This window comes from Globicephala melas, chromosome 6 (genome assembly GCF_963455315.2).
Source record: "Globicephala melas chromosome 6, mGloMel1.2, whole genome shotgun sequence".
In the NCBI taxonomy this organism is placed as follows: domain Eukaryota; kingdom Metazoa; phylum Chordata; class Mammalia; order Artiodactyla; family Delphinidae; genus Globicephala; species Globicephala melas.
Window position 1 is genome coordinate 99,045,785 of NC_083319.1, and position 19,984 is coordinate 99,065,768.

General features: G+C 52.8%; 1 protein-coding gene across 3 annotated transcripts in view; it reads right to left on the bottom strand.

Moving 5' to 3' along the window:
• GFRA2 (GDNF family receptor alpha 2) overlaps positions 1-19,984 on the bottom strand; it is a 96,706-nt gene that overhangs the window by 39,631 nt on the left and 37,091 nt on the right. For all 3 annotated transcript variants that reach the window (XM_060301227.1, XM_030832648.2, XM_060301228.1), the window contains exon 4: positions 16,326-16,680. In XM_060301227.1, coding sequence (XP_060157210.1) covers positions 16,326-16,680 — 355 coding nt within the window. The remainder of the gene's footprint in view (positions 1-16,325; positions 16,681-19,984) is intronic.

Sequence of the window (19,984 nt, forward strand, 5' to 3'; positions counted from 1 at the left end):
TCTGAGGACTTATCTGATGGCTGCTCACTGCCGAGCTATTTGCTTGCAAAATCCATTTCCAAATGGCCTGCTCATCTGTGAGAAGCTACAGGGACTATATATCAGGAGCAGCCATCCTCCCGATGGTCCGCCGCTGTCTCGCAGCTTCCTTAGGCTGCAGCCCCTCCTATTCCACCAGACCCAGCCTGCGGGTCCGCACACCCACACCTCGAATCACCAGGCACCTACCCTGAGCCTAGCCCCAGGCCTGCCCGCAGCCCGAGATCAGGCAGGGGAGGGTCACTTCTCGTTAGAATGAGCAGACCACAACCCCTGCATTTATGCACGGCCCCTGGTCAGAACCAAGGGAAGACGCCCACAGGCCCACCACCGCAGCGCCCCCGCCCCAGCATCCCACACCTGAGGATGTGCCCTTTCAATCCTAGGAGAGAGGAGACAAAGGGAGAGAAAGCCCTGGCCCCTCCCTCATTTCAACCACCACCTGGCAGGTTCTCCCGGGCCCAGCAGGACTCACAGCTGCTGAGTTGGGGACCCACTGAAAACCCTGCTCTGGTTAAAATACATCTATCTGCAGCATTCAGAAAATAGCTATCTACAGTATTGCTTTCAGCTATAATGGAAAACTGATGGCTTTTATCTCCCCAACTTTATGACTATTGATGGGATAGAGGCTGAGGTTTGATGACCATTTAATAGCCGACCCTGTGCAGTTAGGAGAGCATCAGAAAGCAATGAAAGCACTGAGATGATCGTCTGGCAGAGAATTCTCTGCTGAGGTCCAGGAAGCAAAACAACCACCCTCCCCAGGCTCCGACAGGAGAAGAAAATCAGTCATCATCATTTCTGTTTCTCCCCCCTCCTTTTTGCCATTGACCTCTGAGAGGTTGATCCAGGGGGGAAGGGAGGGCAGTGGGGGACAGGAGCAATGCAGGTGTGAGCCCTTATGGAGAAAGGGAGGGTGGGAGAGGGGCTCTGGACTGCGGATTCCCAAGATGGGCACCCCACGCCCCGCCCCTTCCAGCCCAGCCTTCACTGCGCCATGGACAAACCAAATGGGATTCTCGCGCAACAACAAGGGCTCAGGACTGTCTAACGAGCTTCCTGCAAAGAGCTGGAAGGAAAAGGAAGGAAGCGGAGGTCCGGTCTAGCCCGTGATCCAAGTGGTCTTAGACCTCCTGTCCACGGCCAGAAGCCAAAAGCCACCTCCAGGGCTCTGCATGGACTCAAGCATCAAGCCTTCCCTGACAGTCCGTCCCTTCCCCCTGTGTGGGGACCTACCCGTCGCTGCCCGCCTCCCTTTCCACAGTACAGGCCAGGACCCTGTGCTGCGGAACATCACAGTTTTAAACATGGTGGGGAGGGGTGTAGGGGAGGGGGATTCTTTGCAGCATTCCAAGTACCGTCACGGCGCTTCTCTCATTTTCTGTTCTACGACAGCCCCATGAGGTGGACAGGACAGATTTGATTCTGTTTTTTTTTTTTTTTTTTTTGCAGTACGCGGGCCTCTCACTGTTGTGGCCTCTCCCGTTGCGGAGCACAGGCTCCGGACGCGCAGGCTCAGCGGCCATGGCTCACGGGCCCAGCTGCTCCGCGGCATGTTCCCACATGCCGGACCGGGGCACGAACCCGTGTCCCCTGCATCGGCAGGCGGACTCTCAACCACTGCGCCACCAGGGAAGCCCCTGTCTGTTCTTTAAATAAGGAAACTCAGAGATGTTTCAAGTCCTGAGTCTGGGACCCCAGTGTCTGACCCCCTGTCCAATTAGCCCTCCACTATGCCAAGCCTCCTCTCAGGACAGGACACTGCCCAGGGAGGCCAGACCTGACCTCTTGCCTGAGTCCTGCCACTCCCTAGCTGTGTGACTGTGGGCAAATAACTCCACCTCTCTGGGCCTCAGCTTCTTCATCTCTAAAATGAAATTTTGTGGGGATGAGCTTCAAGCCTGCCTCTAGCTGTTTTGAGGTAGAATCATGGATCCCCCAGGCTCCACCCAGAAACATTTTCAGACACAACGCTGTCCTGTTCTGCCCACAGCTGCCACCTCCTCAGACAGCACACTTTCCTCCCATCATGAATCAGCCTGAGGCACACTACAGACAGAGCAACCAAGGCCCCCCCTCACCGCTGCCAGCGCCCCCTGTTACACATCCTCGAACTAGGGGCCCTCCAAGCCACGCCTCCTTCAAGCAGTGCAGGAGGCAGGGTGCTCAGGCCAGTGGGCAGGGATCTCCAGGGCCCTCTCCTCCCCATCTAGGACCAGTGCAGGTGTTCTGGTTGGTTCTGTCTGAGGCCCCCTTACCAACTCAACCTCCTTAAAGACACAGGCCCTAATGAAAGCAACTAGAATACAATTGAGCCTGCAAAAGGAGAAACAGGCAGAAGAGGCAGCCAAGAGGTGGCCAAAGTGCCTCCTCCCGCCTGGGCGTCTGTGGATGAGTTCCCAGCAGGGGAAAGGAGGAGGCGGGGGTTCCCCAGACCTGTGCACCTGCCCAGCTTTCTTCCCGCCCTGTGCATCTTCCGGGAGGTAAGAGCCCACCTCTGCTCCAAGCACAGCTCTCCACCTCCTTCCGAGAGCAGCAGGGAGAGCTGGCAGCCTAATGACCTCTGCTGCTGCAGCCTCCATCTTCGGAGCTCACTGGTTACCACCTGGTAGCTACTAATTTTTGATTTCTTAGGGATTTCCAATCATCTTTGCTGTAACTAGGGGAGGATTAACAAGTTGCAGGCAATGATCCTTGCTTGGTTTACTTAAAACTCCCCCAGAGACACAAACACTTAGGAAAACCGAAGGGAGAAAATACGTCACCACTCCAGGCCCACCTTCCTTCCAGGCTTGGCCCACCAACCCTCTCCAACGTGGCCCGCAGCCCTGCTCTTGACATTACCAACCAGCTTATTCTTTTATGATGCCGACACACGTACAGATTCCTAAAACGTTCCACTTTGGGCATCATCCTTCCTTGTCTTTGGATGGCTGCTAAAGAGGCCTCTGCTTTTTCTGTTCTCAAATTCACTGCTTGGTACAGTCCTCACCCCGCACACCGCCCTGAGAAGTTAGAGGAAACAGACTATCCTCTCCTGAGTGGTCCCTCAGTGGAGAACAACCCAAACCCACAAATGGCAACTACCCAGAAACACGCCCACCCACTGTGGAGATCCCACTTCAATCCAGTCCCCTGTCCTCCCCTTCACCTCGAGGAAGGCCCAAGTCAGGGATCCCAGAGCTCTCTTGTTGCCTAAGTACTCCCTTCCCTCTGAGGGCCCAGAATATCTGTCCCCTACCACGTGGCAGGCTCAGATCCAAACATGAGTTTCTTACATGACAGAGTGGATGTACACGTGTAACCATAGCAAGCTCTGCGTGTCACCCACAGGGGAAACGAGACCACCACCAAAACCAGTAAACCTGCGTGTGCGGAGACGTTCAGATTGAAACATTCATATATTTAGAGGAAAAAGAGCTAACAAAACAGCATGTACCGCATGACATCAGTGTTGTTAAAAATACGTGTATGCATATGTTAAAAGCCTGGAAGTCTACATTCTCCTAAACGTTCCCTTAGTTCAGGGTTATTTCAGGGTGTTAGGGCCGCGGATGATCTCCGCTTTCTCGAGGTGACCTTCCTGTCTCGGCAGAATTACGTTTTATAGCGAGCACATACAGCTTTTGTCATCAGCAAACGCAGGAAAGTGAACTTCATTTTGAAAATCAGGAGAAAAAGAAAGAAAGGGGAAGGAGAGGAGGGGAGGGGGGCAGAGGGAGCCTCCTGGTACCCATAATCCACTCCCTTCACGTGACCCCAAGAGACAGGAGGGTCACGTTACAGCAGCTCAGAAGGGACCTGCAAAGTCCCAAACCTGACACTCATCTGAGGTCTGGCAAGAGGCCTCCAGCCTCTGCTCCATACCTCTTAGGATGGGGAACTCCCTACCTAACAAGGTGACTCGTTCCAGTTGGCAACAAGATCACAGAGTTAGTTACAGGCCGAGGTAGTACTAGGACTGCGGCAGTATTAGGATGTAGTATGACTCCTAATCCGGGACTCTTTTCACATGCCTCTATTTCTTCCATGTATTGAGCAACAAGTTTGGAGGACCCAGAGTCTGCTGGAATTGGGGACCAACAGGTGGGAGGCTGGGACAGGTCGTCCCTATCTGCCCAGTGTCTCCCCAGGGCATCTCAAAGCTCCAATCTCTCTCCCTCTCTCTCTCACACACACACACATATACACACACAAACACACACATATACACACACATACACACACATACACACACATAAACACACACATACACATAAATACCCACAAACACACATACACACACATAAACACACACACACACACTCCTCCCACCACTGGCACCTGTGCTGCGAGCAGAACATCCCTCTCTCCTGGGAGTAGCCGTGCCCAGCCCTGCTTCCCCCTCCTGCCCCCTTCTGGAAGCCTCCTTCCCTCCCCAGCTGCGGGACCCCAACTCCACACCGCCTTCCGTTGCTCTTCTGGCCACAGCGCTCCCCTTTTCTGAATGGCTGCAGCACACAGTATAATCCTTACAACACTTAATTAAGCAGGGCCTCCTCTTCATGTTAAATGTTTCCACAGGTGTGAGCCTCGTCTCCCCAAACACGCTTACAAGCTCTCTGAAGGAACTCATGTTTACCGTGCACCTGTGTGCCCAGCCCTAGGCTCACTGCTTTTCCTGCTTTATTTCACTTAACCCCATAATCTCAATCTCAAGCTCCGGCCTCTCTCCCAAACTCCCACATACACAATTCCACTTGCCTGTTCCAAAGGCTTCCCAACAAACAAGTTCGAAACCCAAACATCTCCCCTCTATGCCCAGACCCCCTCCTCCCTTCCCTCAGGTAACGGCTTCGCCAGGCGGCCGGCCACCAAGCCAGAGACTGCAGTGTCCGCCTGGACTCCTCCCCCCTCCCTCACTGTCCGTGTTCAGCAAGTCCCTGGGAACCGACCTCTGAAGGTCTCAGACCCAGCCCCTCCCCACCCACCCTCTGCCTCAGCCTCCTGATCTCAGGCCCCATCACAGTGGGTCCCCAGCAGGCCCCCCGGTCTCCAGCCGCTCCCTCCTCTGATCCATTGTACACACAGTGGCCAAAGGGACCTTTCTAAAGCACTAACTGTACTGTGTCACTCTCTTGCCTAAGACACTTCATGGCTCCCATTGTCTTCTGGAGAAAATCAGACTCCTTGGCAAAATGCACAAAGGTTTTAGGAGCTGATTCACCCTTGCCTGGCCCCCCTTTCAAGACACACATTCCCCCTGCGAGGACCAGAAGGGCTGCCTGCTAGAACAGGCCTGCCTACTCCTCCTTCAAGCTCGGCTCAGATACCTCCTCCAAGCCGCCTTGCCCAACAGCCCCTGCCAGCCTCGGGGGCCAGCCCTCCCCCTCCCAGCCGGCACAGCCTGGGGGCTGCTTGGGCAGGCCGGCAGTTTATCTCAGCATCCGGGCTGATGAGCACCTGGAAATGGAGCTCCATGGAAGTCCTGGGGAATGGGTGACCAAGCTTCCATGTGGGCGTAACCATCCTGATTTTGACAAGGAGCACAGAGGCTGCGTGACGTTAAAGAACCAGCCTGAGGTCTCACAACTGCCTACGCAAGGATCTGAAGCCGGGGCTGCGACTCAAGCCCCTCTGAAGAACATTTCTGGGGAACCTTTTCTTGAGCACGTCGCAGTGCTCAGAGACCACCCCCAGCCCACCAAAGGCTGAGTGATGGAGAACTCGCGCACTCAGGAGGACTCCTGTTGGACCAGCGCAATGCACCTTGGGCCAGGCAGGGTATGAGCAGCTCTCCCCAAATTTCCCTCTCGCTCCGTTTGAGGATCTTACTGTTCCTTGGTGCTTAATTCAACGTCCTGGTTCTACTCTAGGTGGGAGGGTGCCCATGGTGCTCCGCTATGCTTACCCACCTCAGAGACCCTGGGATAACAGAGGCATGTGCAGGTCTCCGAGCATTCCAAGAGAGCCCCCAAAAGGGCCCTGAGGAGGACAGCTGGCCCCAGAATACCAGGCTAATGATACTTAAGAAGAAGCAGGGCAGGATTCCTCACCTCTGTGGGTACCGCCCCAGGAGGTCAAAGACCACGTCCTGGCTGGCTACAGGAGAGGTCACATCCCACATCCAGCACGGAGAGGAGGTCCAGTGCAGGGAGCCTGGGGGCACCTCTCAGGCACTGCTCAGCCTGTTCTAGGAATCTCCTCAATGAAGAAGGCTGAAAAAGCAAGGCTCCTCCTGGCAGCCCCAGAGCCTTCTTCTCTGAGAGGGCGGGCCAGCTAGGTTGCTCAGAAGAGCCCAGAGCTTAGAGAAAGGTCTCTTCCCACATTGTAAAGAGTCTCTCGGCCATGGCTGGAGAAACTGAGTCTGCAGTATCCATATCGTGGTCCCTGAGAACCCAGGGAGGACATGGGAGGAGGGGATGCTGAGGTCCTCATCCCACTGCAGTGTATGCACTAGCATCCAAGACCATCAGGCACGTGTGGCCCATGCTACGGGCTGTCCCAAGGCTGCACGGCCTCAGGATCCAGACTGACCCTGGCCGAGGGTGTGCTCCCAGGACCTGCAGAGTGCCATGACGGAGCCCCTGGGTTGCCCATGCTGGCAGGACCCCCAGCCCACACTTCCCAAGGCCAAGCCAGTGTTGAGTTTTCCTCAGCTCTCTCTCCACTGAAGGGACAGATGAGCAACTTCCCCACACTGGATGGGTTCCTTTTCCATGAGGATATTTCCCAGGAAGCTCTGACCAACCAACTTACAAACATTTCTTTAGCTCTGATCAGGTTTCTTTTTTTTTCGGCCATGCCACTTGTGGGATCTTAGTTCCCCGACCAGGGGTTGAACCCAGGCCCTCGGCAGTGAAAGCACAGAGTCCTAACCACTGGCCCGCCAGGGAATTCCCTCTGGTCAGGTTTCTGTAATCACCACTTCATCCAAACTGCTTTTGAAGAGGTCACCAACGCCTTCCACTTTCCCAAATCCAACAGTTACCTGGTGTCTTTACCTTTCCAGACCTCTCAACAGCGTCGGGCACAGCTGTCCACGCCTTCTTTTTCAAAACTCTTCTTTGACTCCTGGGGCGCCATAACAACACCCCCAAACCCTTACCGGGCATTTACAGGGGAGCCAGGCACATTCTCAGGGCCTCCTCTCATGCTGGCCTCTCCCTAGGAGAACCTACATATTCCCTTGGCCTTAACAACCATAAGTATGTTAATGACCCCCAGAATGTATAACTCCAGTCAAGCTCCAGATGGGAATGTCTCAAAGGCATCTCAGAATTAACGTGCCTAGAATGGAACTCCTGATTTATCTCCCCCTCCAAGCCTTCATCATCTCAGAAAGTGGCACCATTGCCCACCAAGTGGCTCAAGCCAGAAGTCTGTGAGCTCTCCTTGAGTTCCTCTGTCTCCCTCGCTGCCACATCAAGGTACATCATGTCCATCTCCAAACTATCTCAAATTTACCCACTTATCTCACTCCACACGGCCAACCCCCTGGCCTGGGCTGCCGTCATCTCTGATCTAGTATACTGAAATAACCTCCTCCCTGGTCTCTCCGAGGTCATTCTTGCCTTCTCCCTTAATTCTCCACCCAGTAGCCAGAGTCATCTTTTTATGTCACAACTTCGATAATGTCACTAGCTGGCTTCTAAGTGTACTCAGAAGAAATCCAAACTCCTTGCCCCGGGCTACACGGTCCCGTGTGACCTGGCTCTGCCTGCATGTCTCTCCCGAGTCCCCTCTGCTCCAGCCACGCCAGCCCCGTCAATGCCAACGCCAATGCCAAGCTCCTCTCCTCCCCCCAACTCTTGGGCATGATACTGCCTCTGAGTGAGATGGTCTTTCTTCTACCTGGCTTACTTCTGGCTCCTCGTCCTTCAGGTCTCAGTTGAAATGTCATCTCCTCAGATACACTTTTCCTGACTGCTCTGCTCAAAGAGGTCCTCCCTCCTTCCCCCGTTATATTCTCTTTCTACATCCTGCTCATGTCAAAGATGTTAACCATAGGGCTTCCCTGGTGACACAGTGGTTGAGAGTCCGCCTGCCGATGCAGGGGACATGGGTTCGTGCCCCGGTCTGGGAAGATCCCACATGCCGCGGAGCGGCTGGGCACGTGAGCCATGGCCGCTGAGCCTGCGCGTCCGGAGCCTGTGCTCTGCAACGGGAGAGGCCACAACAGTGAGAGGCCCGCGTACCGCAAAAAAACAAAAAAAAAGATGTTAACCATATACTTGTCTGTTTGCTTGACTATTGTCTATCTCCCCCATCAGACATAAGATCCAAGGGGGCAAGGACCGTTTCTACTGTTTCTCCAGTAAGTATCTATATCCAGTGTTTAGCACAGTGTCTGGTACACTATAAGTATCCGTTAAATAAATTAATCAACATTATACATATATGTGGCAGTGCATATACATATTATATACATATAAGAATATTAAAAACAGAGACCTAGTTGGGAAGATAAAGTATCAAAGGAAAGCCACTTGATTAGTGCCACAGGAAGGATGCAGATGAGTTCTAGAAAGCATCATTGGAAGGAGAGGCTAAGAAAGGGCTCAGGGAGATGAGAACCAAACAGGCTTTGAATGAAGTGCAAGTCTAGGTGCTACAAACTGCATGTGTCCCCCCACTCCAAATTGATACGTTGAAACCCCATCCCCCAATGCAATGGTATTTGGAGGTGGAGTCTTTGAGAAGTAATTAGGTCATGAGGGTAGAGCCCCCGTGATGGGATTCGTGCCCTCATGAAAAGAGGAAGGAACACCCAATCCCTCTTGGCACGCATACAACAAGGAAGCCACGTGAGGAAATTACCCCAAAGAGGGCCCTCGCTGAGAACCCAACCATGCTGGCACCCTGATCTTGGACTACCAGCCTCCAGAATTGTGAGAATAACATGTTTGTTGGTTAAGCCCTCTGGTCTATGGTATTTTGTCAAAGCAGCTCCAGGGGACACCGACAGTAGCAAAGAGAAAGCCCAGGTCACTGAATGGAAGCAGAAATAATCAAGGAGCCTGGTGAACGAAGTAACGTCTGGGTAGCTGAGAGCACGCCCCACCCTGTGCGAGCAAAAACACACCCAACCCTGACCAACTTGTACTCTGATTCTCTCTGCATAAGCAGCATCCCCACAATCGGTCATTCCTCCTTCCAATCAGCCAGGGATGGAGTGGGTTCTCACACAGAACTCCACCAATGGGAGCCTTGGCTAGGCAAGGGTGCACCTCATCTCTCTGGGGTGTGAGCTTTATGGAGCCCAGGTGCCCAGAGAGCAGCCTGGCTGGTAAAAGGTAAAGGCACTCTACCCAGCCGTGCTGACCTCCCTGTAGCAGCCAGAGCAGAAAGCCATATAAACCCTATCTTGCAAACTAACTATCTAGGTTGCAGCTTCTCTCTGTGTTTATTCTCCCAGAGCTTTTAGTAATGTTCAACATTCCAGCCTTGTGTCAATTTGCCACAGGAAATTCCAAGAGGAAAAATCTAGGCACCCTTGGCACAGAGTTCAAGGGTAAACAGGGCCTCTACTGAGGCTAGTAGCAGAAGCCAACATGGAATCATCAAGGGGAAGATGGGTCTCAGGGTCTCTGGCAGGACCGAGGATCCCATGTCCCTCCCCACAGAGTCTCCCCCCACTGCAACCTGGTTAAATCTTCTTCAGGAGGATGTGACTTCTTTACCCCATGGCACTCCTGGGCACAGCTCTGCTCTGAAGACAGATAGGGCTGCTGGGTTCTGAGCTCTGTTTGAGGCCAGACGGGCCCCTGAACAAAGTTCATCTGTCTGTGCCTCATCTCCCCCAAGAAACAGCTGCTCTCTGAGCCACCAGAGTGACCCAGGGAAGGCCTGGTAGGGAGCAGAGCAGAATTGGGATTTCAAGAGAACTTGAATGGAAATGCTATCATCTGGTTCATTGTGTGGTTCCATTCCCATTGCAGAGGCAATCACCACAGTGTCCAGTCACTGGACTGGGAGTCCCCTGAGGGCAAGGGCCTCTGCCTACTTCATTAACTCTCTAATCTCAACATGAGGCCTGGTCCAGAGTGGACAATCAACAAACAGTGGTCAAATGAATAAAGGAATGGCCCCAAGACCCCCATTCCTCCTGCTACTGGTGAACCACAGGTCCCAGGAATGACTAGCTGGGTTCTAGCAGGGCACCCATTCTGCCCCTTCCATGCCAGTGGCAGACATCACTAATCAATCACAGCTCTCTTTGCTATTGAGCCAGGAGGCAGATTCACAATCCTTCAGACAGCCAGTCCAAGTTGGCCATCTAGAGATGGCAGAGATTCTTAAGTTTGGGGAGGTCAAAGAATCCTTCAAGAATCTAATGAAAGCAACAAGTTTCTCTTTAGAATATACACGCAAAACTTTACATCTGATTTCGAGATATTCAAGATCCTCTCCTTTAAAAGAAGTAAAGGCATGGAAGCCCCAAGCCTGTACTCAAATAATCATTTGCTGCCCTTTAGAGAAAATCTGCTGAAAACATCAGCCAACAGATTCTAGAGCCCAAAAGAAGCTGAGGGACAGCCCCCAGGAGCCAAGAATCAAACCCAGACCTGTCCACCCACACTGCCTACAGACACCAGACACGCCCCAAGCTAGGCAAGGGTGGGGAGGGGGCTTGCTGAAGGGATGCCTCCCCGCTCCCTGCAGACAGTTGAGAGGGGAGACACCAACCCCTCTGCCTTCCCAGCAATCCTCTCCGACAAGGACAGTGTCCATGGCACAAAGGAGCCCAGGCAGCCAGGGTAGTCCCAGGCTGGAATCTATTTATGCACATCCTCGGCACCCAAAGGTTAACATACAGCCCGAGATATGGCATAGGGCCAGCACCGAGTTATTTATATCCTCTTGGCCGACCAAGAGGAACAGGGCATTTTAGCGGGCCTCTCCAAATGAGGCCTGGAGGGACACAGTTTACAATACAACACAGTCATCACACACACACACACACACACACACACACAATCTGGACCATCCTTGCAATGAGTGTAAGCTTAGAAAGTATAAACCAAAAGATTACATTTAAAAAAGAAGTAGGTCATGGCTCACTGGGGGGCTGGGGTGCGAGAAATTAGCCAAATTCCATGGAACCATTCCAAGAGATTCTCCAGGCTTTCCAGACTCCATATCAGACGGCTTTTAAAGGAAAAGCTTCTCCTGGTCCTAAATCCACCGCCCTAAAGGCCCGTGGGATGTGAACCAGACAAAGGCAGAAGGCAGGGCATGGGCTCCCGGAGTGCAACTTCAAGAAGAATCGGACCCACGGCTTGAGCAGGAAGCTTCCACTCTCAGAGGTTCCCTGCCTTGGTCACTGACCCCAAACTGATCCTGGTCCAAAGAGCAGGAAGAGGGTTCGGAAATGCTCCCAATACCCACAAGCCCCCCCAAAAAATACCCTTCAAATCCCTCTGCAAACCCCTCTGCTTTGTGCTTAGTAACATTCGTAAGACAGCACAGCAGAGTCTGTTAAGTATCACACGGGGCTGTACAAGGCCTGCCGCTAGGTGCGCTGCACAGCACGTCAATGGGCTTGCTTTAATGGAGTGCCGTGGGGCGGGGGTCTGGCCGAGCTGTCCCCCAAGGAGTCCTGGGCCAAGATTCATTCGGGGAGAAGCCTGGGCATAGCCGGGCCAACTCCCCAAGCTGAAGGGCAAGGGGGGCCAGGCAGGCCCAGTGAGGTGCAAACTGGGCACTATAGCCCTGGAGGGTGGAGCGTGTTCTAGGAGATGCCTGCAGACAAGGGCCTCGTTCCCAAAGAGTCAGCCCAGAGAGGCTCTCCCGTGACCCCCATCAAGGCCAGCTCCATCCACTAAAGTATCCAGGACAGGAAGACTTGGGGGGGTCCCCCGTTCCTGCTCCAAACACCATGGCACTGGGTCGTCCCATTTTCACAGACAAGATTTCCACCTATGGTGGCCACCCTGGTAGGCAGAAACCTGGAGGAAACCAAGGCCAGGAGGGAAGGGAGAGTGCCCCTTCCTGGGCGTAGTGGAGAACTGCCTGTTCTCCAGAGGCCCCCTCCCCAGCCACCCATCACCTCCCGGGCTCCTCCATGGACCAGAGAGACAGGGTCCAGGCGTCAGTAAGTCAAGCCCGCAAGAGCATGGAAGGAAGTCGGCTCCTCTCCATCAAAGCTGCCCTTCCACATCATCTACCCTGACGAGGGATCTCTGGTCATTTCCTCTTGTAGCAAGGGCTCACCTCTCTAGGAATATGACCTCAAGTGGAGGCGCAGGGGAAGAAGGCAGATGGGAAAGCTGCTTGTGATAGACTCAGATCCAAAGACCGGGAAGGGGTCCTTGGAAAATGGGGAGCATCCTTGTTTGATCAGTGAAGAAGCAGCCCGGGCACACAGAATGAAATGGTCCATCCAGGATCACGCGGAAGACCAGGGGCAGGGTGAACACAGAAGGCAGCTCTTGCAGCTGCGGGGTTACCATGGCAAACACCTCCACCCACCTCCCACTCTGCATCACAGACAGAGCTTCCCAAGGACACTTGGCCACACTGTAACAAGCCCCCAGGTCCTGCCAGACTCACCCTACACTCGGGTTCTGCCCTCACCCCTCGTCTTCCCACTTGCAGGACCATACTTTAAATCTGCATGGGGATGGGAGCTGGGTGGGATGGGAGTTGGGGGAGATGCATTAGAGGAACGCCCCGGTTCTAGACCAGGAGGTCAGCCGGCCACATCCAGGATCACCTGGAACTTCCTACGCGAGACCCAACTCAATAATCCAGACACAGCACTGTCCTTGAGTCCCATGGTTGCTGTTATTTTTTTTTTTTTAAGATTTTTTTTTTGGTGTGGACCAATTTTAAAGACTTTATTGAATTTGTTACAATATTGCTTCTGTTTTATATTTTGGTTTTTTTGGCCGCGAGGCATGTGGGATCTTAGCTCCCCAACCAGGGATCGAACCCGCACCCCCTGCATTAGAAGGTGAAGTCTTAACCACTGGACTGCCAGGGAAGTCCCACTGTTGTTTAAATTTATATCAGGGTGCATGGCACTCACAGGCTTGGCTCGGTGCCTCTCAGAAAACTGTCAGCCCTTAGGTCCTGGGACGCCTCATTCTTGACGCTCCCAATACTTAGTTTTGTTTAAACACCTCTGGTTCTACCATGTGAAGCTTCTGCCCCAGCTCTCCTGTTCCTAACTCCCCCCATCTCCAAACAAACAAAAACCCCTCTGGCTCTTTGAACAGACACAGATGTTCTACAGGCCACCAAAACCACCCTGCTCCACGCTCTCCAATCTCCTTAGGAGCTGCACATGTCGTCCTCCCTTAAAACACCACTAATAAAGGGTGTTCACAAGGCTGCTCTGCTCAGGACCCCTGCAGAGACGTCCACCTGAGGTTTTGATGCTGGGCAGTGGTGCACCTGGCCTTGGTCCTGACACCCTGGCTTGTGGTCACTGAGCCTGGACTCAGGCTGGCCCTCCAGCCCCTACAGTCCCTCATCCATCCTGTCACCCCACATACACCGTTTGTTGTGCAGCCTGACCAGGTCAGTTTAGCATTTAGGACAAGGAGAAATGCATTTCCATCCAAGAATTAATAGGCTCCTTCCGTCACGTTTGGGGAGTGACATGGCCCATCCCGTCTTGGCTTTCTCTCAGCTCTCGGGAAGCTGAGCCCCAGCCCGACAGACTCCAGACTTCCTTTTGTGAGCCCTCAGTTTCTAATATTTTTTTGCCTTTTTCTTTTGGCTGCGTTGGGACTTCACTGCTGCATTCGGGCTTTCTCTAGTTGCGGTGAGTGGGGGCCACTCTTCGTTGCGGTGCACGGGCTTCTCATTGCAGTGGCTTATCTTTGTCACGGAGCACGGGCTCTAGGCAAGCAGGCTTCAATAGTTGCAGCTTGCGGGCTCAGTAGTTGCGGCACGTGGGCTCAGTAGTTGTGGCACACGGGCTCTAGAGCGCAGGCTCAGTAGTTGTGGCGCACCGGATTAGCTGCTCCACGGCATGTGGGATCTTCCCGGACTAGGGCTCGAACCCGTGTCCCTGGCAGATGGATTCTTAACCACGGCGCCACCAGGGAAGTCCCTCGGTTTCTACTTTTAACCATCCTCTTGTAGTGTGCATATTTTATTTGAAATCACTCCCATTGTTTTTGTAAGCAATAAGGTATGTTTCTTTAAGTAAGCAAAAGAGAAGAGCCCACTTTCTTCAGGCTTTCCCAGTCCTGCAGGGATCAGCCCTTCTCCGAACTCCAGCTCATTTTCCAAACCAAGGTAGTGCCTCCTCTTCAGCCACAGAGGCCCTGAGCTCCCCTCCCTCTGCAGCCCCATCCTCCAATCCCCGCCACAACCCCCAACCCCATTTCTCCACTCCAACCTCTTTACTGAGCTCCAGGCCCACAGGTCCAAATGCCCCAGACATTGCAACGGGGGTGGCAATGGTCCCCCCCGCACCACCATCTCAGATGCTGCACACCCCCAGTGCTGAATGATCCATCGCCCCAGAATTATTCACCCGGTAAACATGGTGGCCATCATTCATGTATCCATTCAAGTAATGTTCATGGAGCGCTCGCCATGCGTCAGGCTCTATGTGCAGGACCAGGTGCGGAGTAAACAAAACAGAAATGCCTCTCCCTCCAGGGAACTTTCAACCAGTCCCCAGTCCTGTCAAGTCTACTTACCAATCATCTCTGAACTGATACACTTCTCCCCATGCCCACAGCCACTATCTTAGTCCAGGCCAGTGTGCTACACTGGGAGGAAAGCACTGGAGATCGGATCCAGCTCTCAAATGCATGAGCTGTGTGACCTTGGGCAAGTTACTTTCTACAACCCTGATCATTTGACAGATAAAGACAATAACAGTACCTACCTCATAGCCTTGTTGCAAGGATTAATGAGATAAACCATACAATAGACCAGTGTCTGGGGTCCAGTAAGCAATCCCTGTCTCCCTAGCAGCTTCACCTCTGGCCTTCCCACCCCGTGGCCCACACTCCACGTGCACCCACCACCTGCAGGTGCCCAAAATCACAGGCTCTCTCCTACCCTCCAGCCTTTGCATATTCTTTCCCCACATACAAATAACACAACAAATAATTCTGTGCAAAAGATGTTTCCCGCATCCATACATCCATCTAACAGCTGCCCACCAACAACATGTGGCCCCATTACATGTTCCTTTTACTTGCATGCCAGACTCATTCCCTGGCTTTCTCCTTCTCATGTTCCGAGGTTCAGCTCAAGGCCCCGTCCTCTGGAGCCCCAGGTTGAGGCAGATGCCCTTCTCCTGTGCACCCTCCTCTGGGAGCCCACAGCCCTCAGCCCACTGCATTGGGATCCCTGCTCCCCCTGTCTGTCTCCCTTCTGGGTGCTCCTTGGAGAGCATCGTGTTCACCTCTGCATGCCTGAGCCTTAGAACCATGCACTGGATGCAAGAGAGGTTCAATAAATGGTTAATAACAAACGAGAAAAACGGAAGAATCACAGAGGCAAATTTCAACTCACTGTAACAAAACAAACCTTCCAAATAATTAGACACTTATTAAGCAATTACTTTATGCCAAACTCTGCACTAAGCTTTAACACATATGTCTTCTAATCCTCACAATAATGCTGTGCCTTGGGTATTTTTATTTCCATTTCATGGGTGAAGGGATGGACACTCAGGACATTTAAAAAGCCTGCTCAAAATCACACAGCTAGTAAGTGGAAAAGTCAGGATTCAAACCCAGGACCATCAGAGTCCCCATGCTCCACCAGCACTAGACGAGCTCAGCTGTCAGTGTGGAAGGAGCTGCCTCTGGGATGTGCAAGAGCCCTTCCATGACAGCCACAGGACCTCACTGGGATAATGGGTGGGCTTCCTTTAGAAGTGGACCTAAAGTCACTGAAGGTCCCTTCTTACTCCAGGCTCTAGGGTCTATGATGTTAAATTAGGAGCTCCTAGGGTGGTTCATCTTGGTTTCCCCCATGGTGCTTAGCCTGAAGCAGGGCACACAGCAGGCGAATGATAAACCTGTGCTGAATAAATGAATGGACAGATGAATGAACGGATGAATAGATGGATGGGTGAATGGATGGATGAATGGATGGATGGATGGATGGATGGATGGATGAATGGATGGATGGATGGATGGATGGATGGATGGATGGATGAAGGAAGGAAGGGAAGGACGAATGAATGAATGAATGACAATTTGTTTTGCACATGTCCGAGTCACCCTCTCTTCTGGGCTCAAGATCCTAACCCAGTGAACTCGGGAATGTCGAGCAGGCAGAGCACCCCAGCCGACTCCCCTCAGAGCTGCAGCGGCCCCTACCTGCAGAGGTGGTCCGTCCGGCACAGGCTGCGGAGGTCCAGGCAGTTGGGCTTCTCCTTGTCCTCGTAGGAGCAGCTGGGCAGGATGGTCTGGCGGCGGCGCTCAGCGCACGCCTGGTCCTGGCAGGAGCAGAAGAGCATGCGGTAGGTATACTCGCTGGGCACGCGGTCAAAGAACTGGCGCAGGGCCTTGTGGCACTTGCGGCGGTTGCAGCGCTCAGTGGGCGAGATCTCGCGGTTGCAGATGGAGATGTAGGAGGAGCGCAGCTTCTTGCAGTTGTCATTCAGGTTGCAGGCTTTGGCGGCATCCAGGCAGTGGTTGCTCTTGGCGCTGACTGCCGGGTCTGCCCCTGTCCCTGGAGGGAAGGAAGGAGGCAGTCAGCCAATGCTGGGGACACCCCCCAGGGTCACTGTGCTCTTGGACTCGGCTTGCTCATCTGTGAGATGGGGATCACTTAGCAGCCCTCCCGCCTAAGGCTGTGATGAAGATCAAGTGAGTTAATATGCGGGTCCACTGAGCAAGCTGTACGTACGGTGCGCTTTTAGGATGACAACTATTAAACCAAAGTCTTATTTAAAACTTATTTCAAAAACAGTATGAAGATTACTTTAAAAAGCTAAAAATAGAGCTACCAAATGATCCAGCTATCCCACTCCTGGGCATATAACCAGAGAAGACGAAAACTCCAATTTGAAAAGATACATGCACCCTAATGTTCATAGCAGTGCTATTTACAATAGCCAAGACATGGAAACAACCTAAGTGTCCATAAACAGATGAATGGATAAAGAAGATGTGGTGTATATAAACAATGGAATACTACTCAGCCATAAAAAAGAATGAAATAGTGCCATTTGCAGCAACATGGATGGACCTACAGATTATCATACTAAGTGATGAAAGTCAGAGGAAGACAAATATTATATGATATCATTTATATGTGGAATCTAAAAAATAATACAAATGAATCTGTACACAAAACAGAAACAGACACAGAAGACAAACAAGACCAGAGAGAAAAGGGGAGGGGGAGGGATAAATTAGGGGTATGGGATTAACAGACACAAACTACTATACATAAAATAGATAAGCAACAAGGATTTACTATATAGCACAGGGAACTATATTCAGTATCTTGTAATAACCTATAATGGAAAATAATCTGAAAATATATACATATGTATATAACTGAATCACTTTGCTGTACACCTGAAACTAACACAATATTGTGAATCAACTATACTTTGATTTAAGAAAAAAATTATCACAAGACCAAAAAGCAAGCAACTAGGCGTTCGTGGCCCTGTTCACAAAAGTGGGAAATGGGGAAACAAAGGGACTGGCTCAAGAGCACACAACTGGATGGCCATTGATGGGTCCCCGGGTCCCTGGGCACCCAAGGTCGCACATGTGAGCAGGGCTTCCGGTCAGGGAGCACTGCTGGCCCTTAGGAAGTTCCCACTATTGGATCTTCAGCAGCCAGGGTACCAACAGCACCACAGCCACCATCCTCACCCCCACCACTGTGACCACTGAAACTGTCCCCACACATTTCAAAAGGCCCCATGGGGTGGGACTGCTACTGCAGACACTTAGTGCAGCTGGGACCGCTGAAAGCAAGCGCTGGGCTGGGAGCCCTGCAGCGTGAGGAGGAGGCTGAAGGCCAGCCTCAGGCTCCAGCAGGGCTGAGCCCTTAATCAAGCAAAGCGCAGATGAGCTGAAGGCTGGGACCTTGGCATCAGAGCCGTGGCTTTGAGCTTCATGCCACTGCCTGTGGAGCAAAACACCTCGGTGATCCCGGGAACTGTCGGGTTCCTTCTGTGGTGTCTGCCCCAACCCCCAAGTCTCAGCTGTTCTGAGGGGAACACATGGCACAGGGACCCCCCCAGCCACCAGCCTACTCCCACCTGCAGAGCACCTCTTGTCCATCCTGATGACAGAGTAGGGAGGCAGGAATTCAGTCTGCACAGACCCCTCACCTGCCACCCCATGACATTCTGGTGAGAGCTAGGTGGGAGATCTTCTAGCACACTGGCAGCAAACCAGAGCAGGAGCCCAGATCTGGCCAGCACCGTGGTGTACCAGGGAGAGCCACCGGCTTAGGTCCTAGGATGGATGCGCCATGGTCTCTCATTCATTCCTCATCCACCCAACAAATGCTTTTCAGTATTTCTTGAGCACTACCCTATCCACGTGAGGCCCTGCCCCACAGAGGGTGGGAAAGACTAGGGTGTGGCCACGTCTACCCTCCCATGGCACTTCCAGCACAGGTCCCAGTGTTCCGATCACCTGGTCATTAATGATCTATCAAGTCCCGCCTCTGCACAGCCCTCTCCCTGCCAGGTGCTGGGCTGGACCCGTACATGTAAGAGGAGCCCCTTCTCAAAGACCTCACAAATCTAGCTAGGAAACGAAGAGGCAGAGCAGCGGAATGATTAAGACTGGGCATCCTAAAGCTGAGGCATCTGCATCGATTACTCATCCTGCTGCTTATCAGCTGTGTGGCCTTGGGCAAGTGGCTGGACCTTCCTTCGCCTCAGTCTCCCCATCTGGAAAATAGTACCTACTTCATAGCGCTGCTGTGAGCATGAATGAGCTCATTTTTCTCTCTCTCTCCCTCGTCTACTAGATCATCCCCATCTGCTATTACATTGCCCATCTTTAAGGGAAAAAAAGAACTTCTCGTGACCACATGCCCACTGCTAAGCTACCACCCTATCTTTCTGCTCCTCTTTAAAGCAAAACCCCTCAAACGAGTCATCTATATCAGTAGTCACTTTCTCCCCTCCCGTTCTCTCCTGGACCCACGGCAGCCTGGCATTTGCCTCCTTCCTTGGCAGTGATCAGAGGCCCTGGGGGTTCCTCCTCCCCTGCCCATCGGCACACTGGACACAACTGGTGGCTCCCTCAGCCCCCCTTTTCTCACAGCCTTCCTGCTGCCTCCCTTTGCTCTCCCTCCAGGCCTGCTTCGCTGGTTCCATCTTCTCCACCAGGGCTCAGCCCCCTTTCCTCTATATGCACCCACTCCCCAGGGCCTCCACTCATGCATGGCCTTACACACCATCAATACGCTGTCGACTCCCAAATTTATATCCCCAGCCAGGTGAGGGACCTGCACTCTGAACCCCAGACTCATATGTCCAGCTGCCTGCCCATCAACTCCACCCAAAAGGCTATCACCCACATCTCAAACCACACCCCACGTTCCCCCAAGGCTGCCCCCCACCCCGGGTTTTCCTCATTCCTCTGAAAACTCCAGGCTTCCAGTAGCTCAGGCCAAAATTCTTGGTCCTCCCTTGACTGCTCTCTTATCCACAGCAGAAAGACCTGGGAGAACATACCCAGAATCCAGCCACTCTCACCACCACCACCGTCCCCACCTCGGTCCAAACCATTGTCACTGTGTACTGGTAAAGGTCTCCTTCCCAGTCTCCCTGCTCTGTCCTTTTGCCTCCCACCCCACAGCAATCTTCTCTCATCACAGCTGGAGTGAACCTTCTAGAACCTAAGGCAGAGATAATGCTCCTGGGCCCCAAAGCTTCCAGTGGCTTCCCCATCTCATTCAGAGGCCTTGGCAGGGTCCACAAGGCTCTATATGTGTGCTGTCCAATATGGCAGCCATTACCTCATGTGGCCATCGAACTTGAAATGGAGCTAGC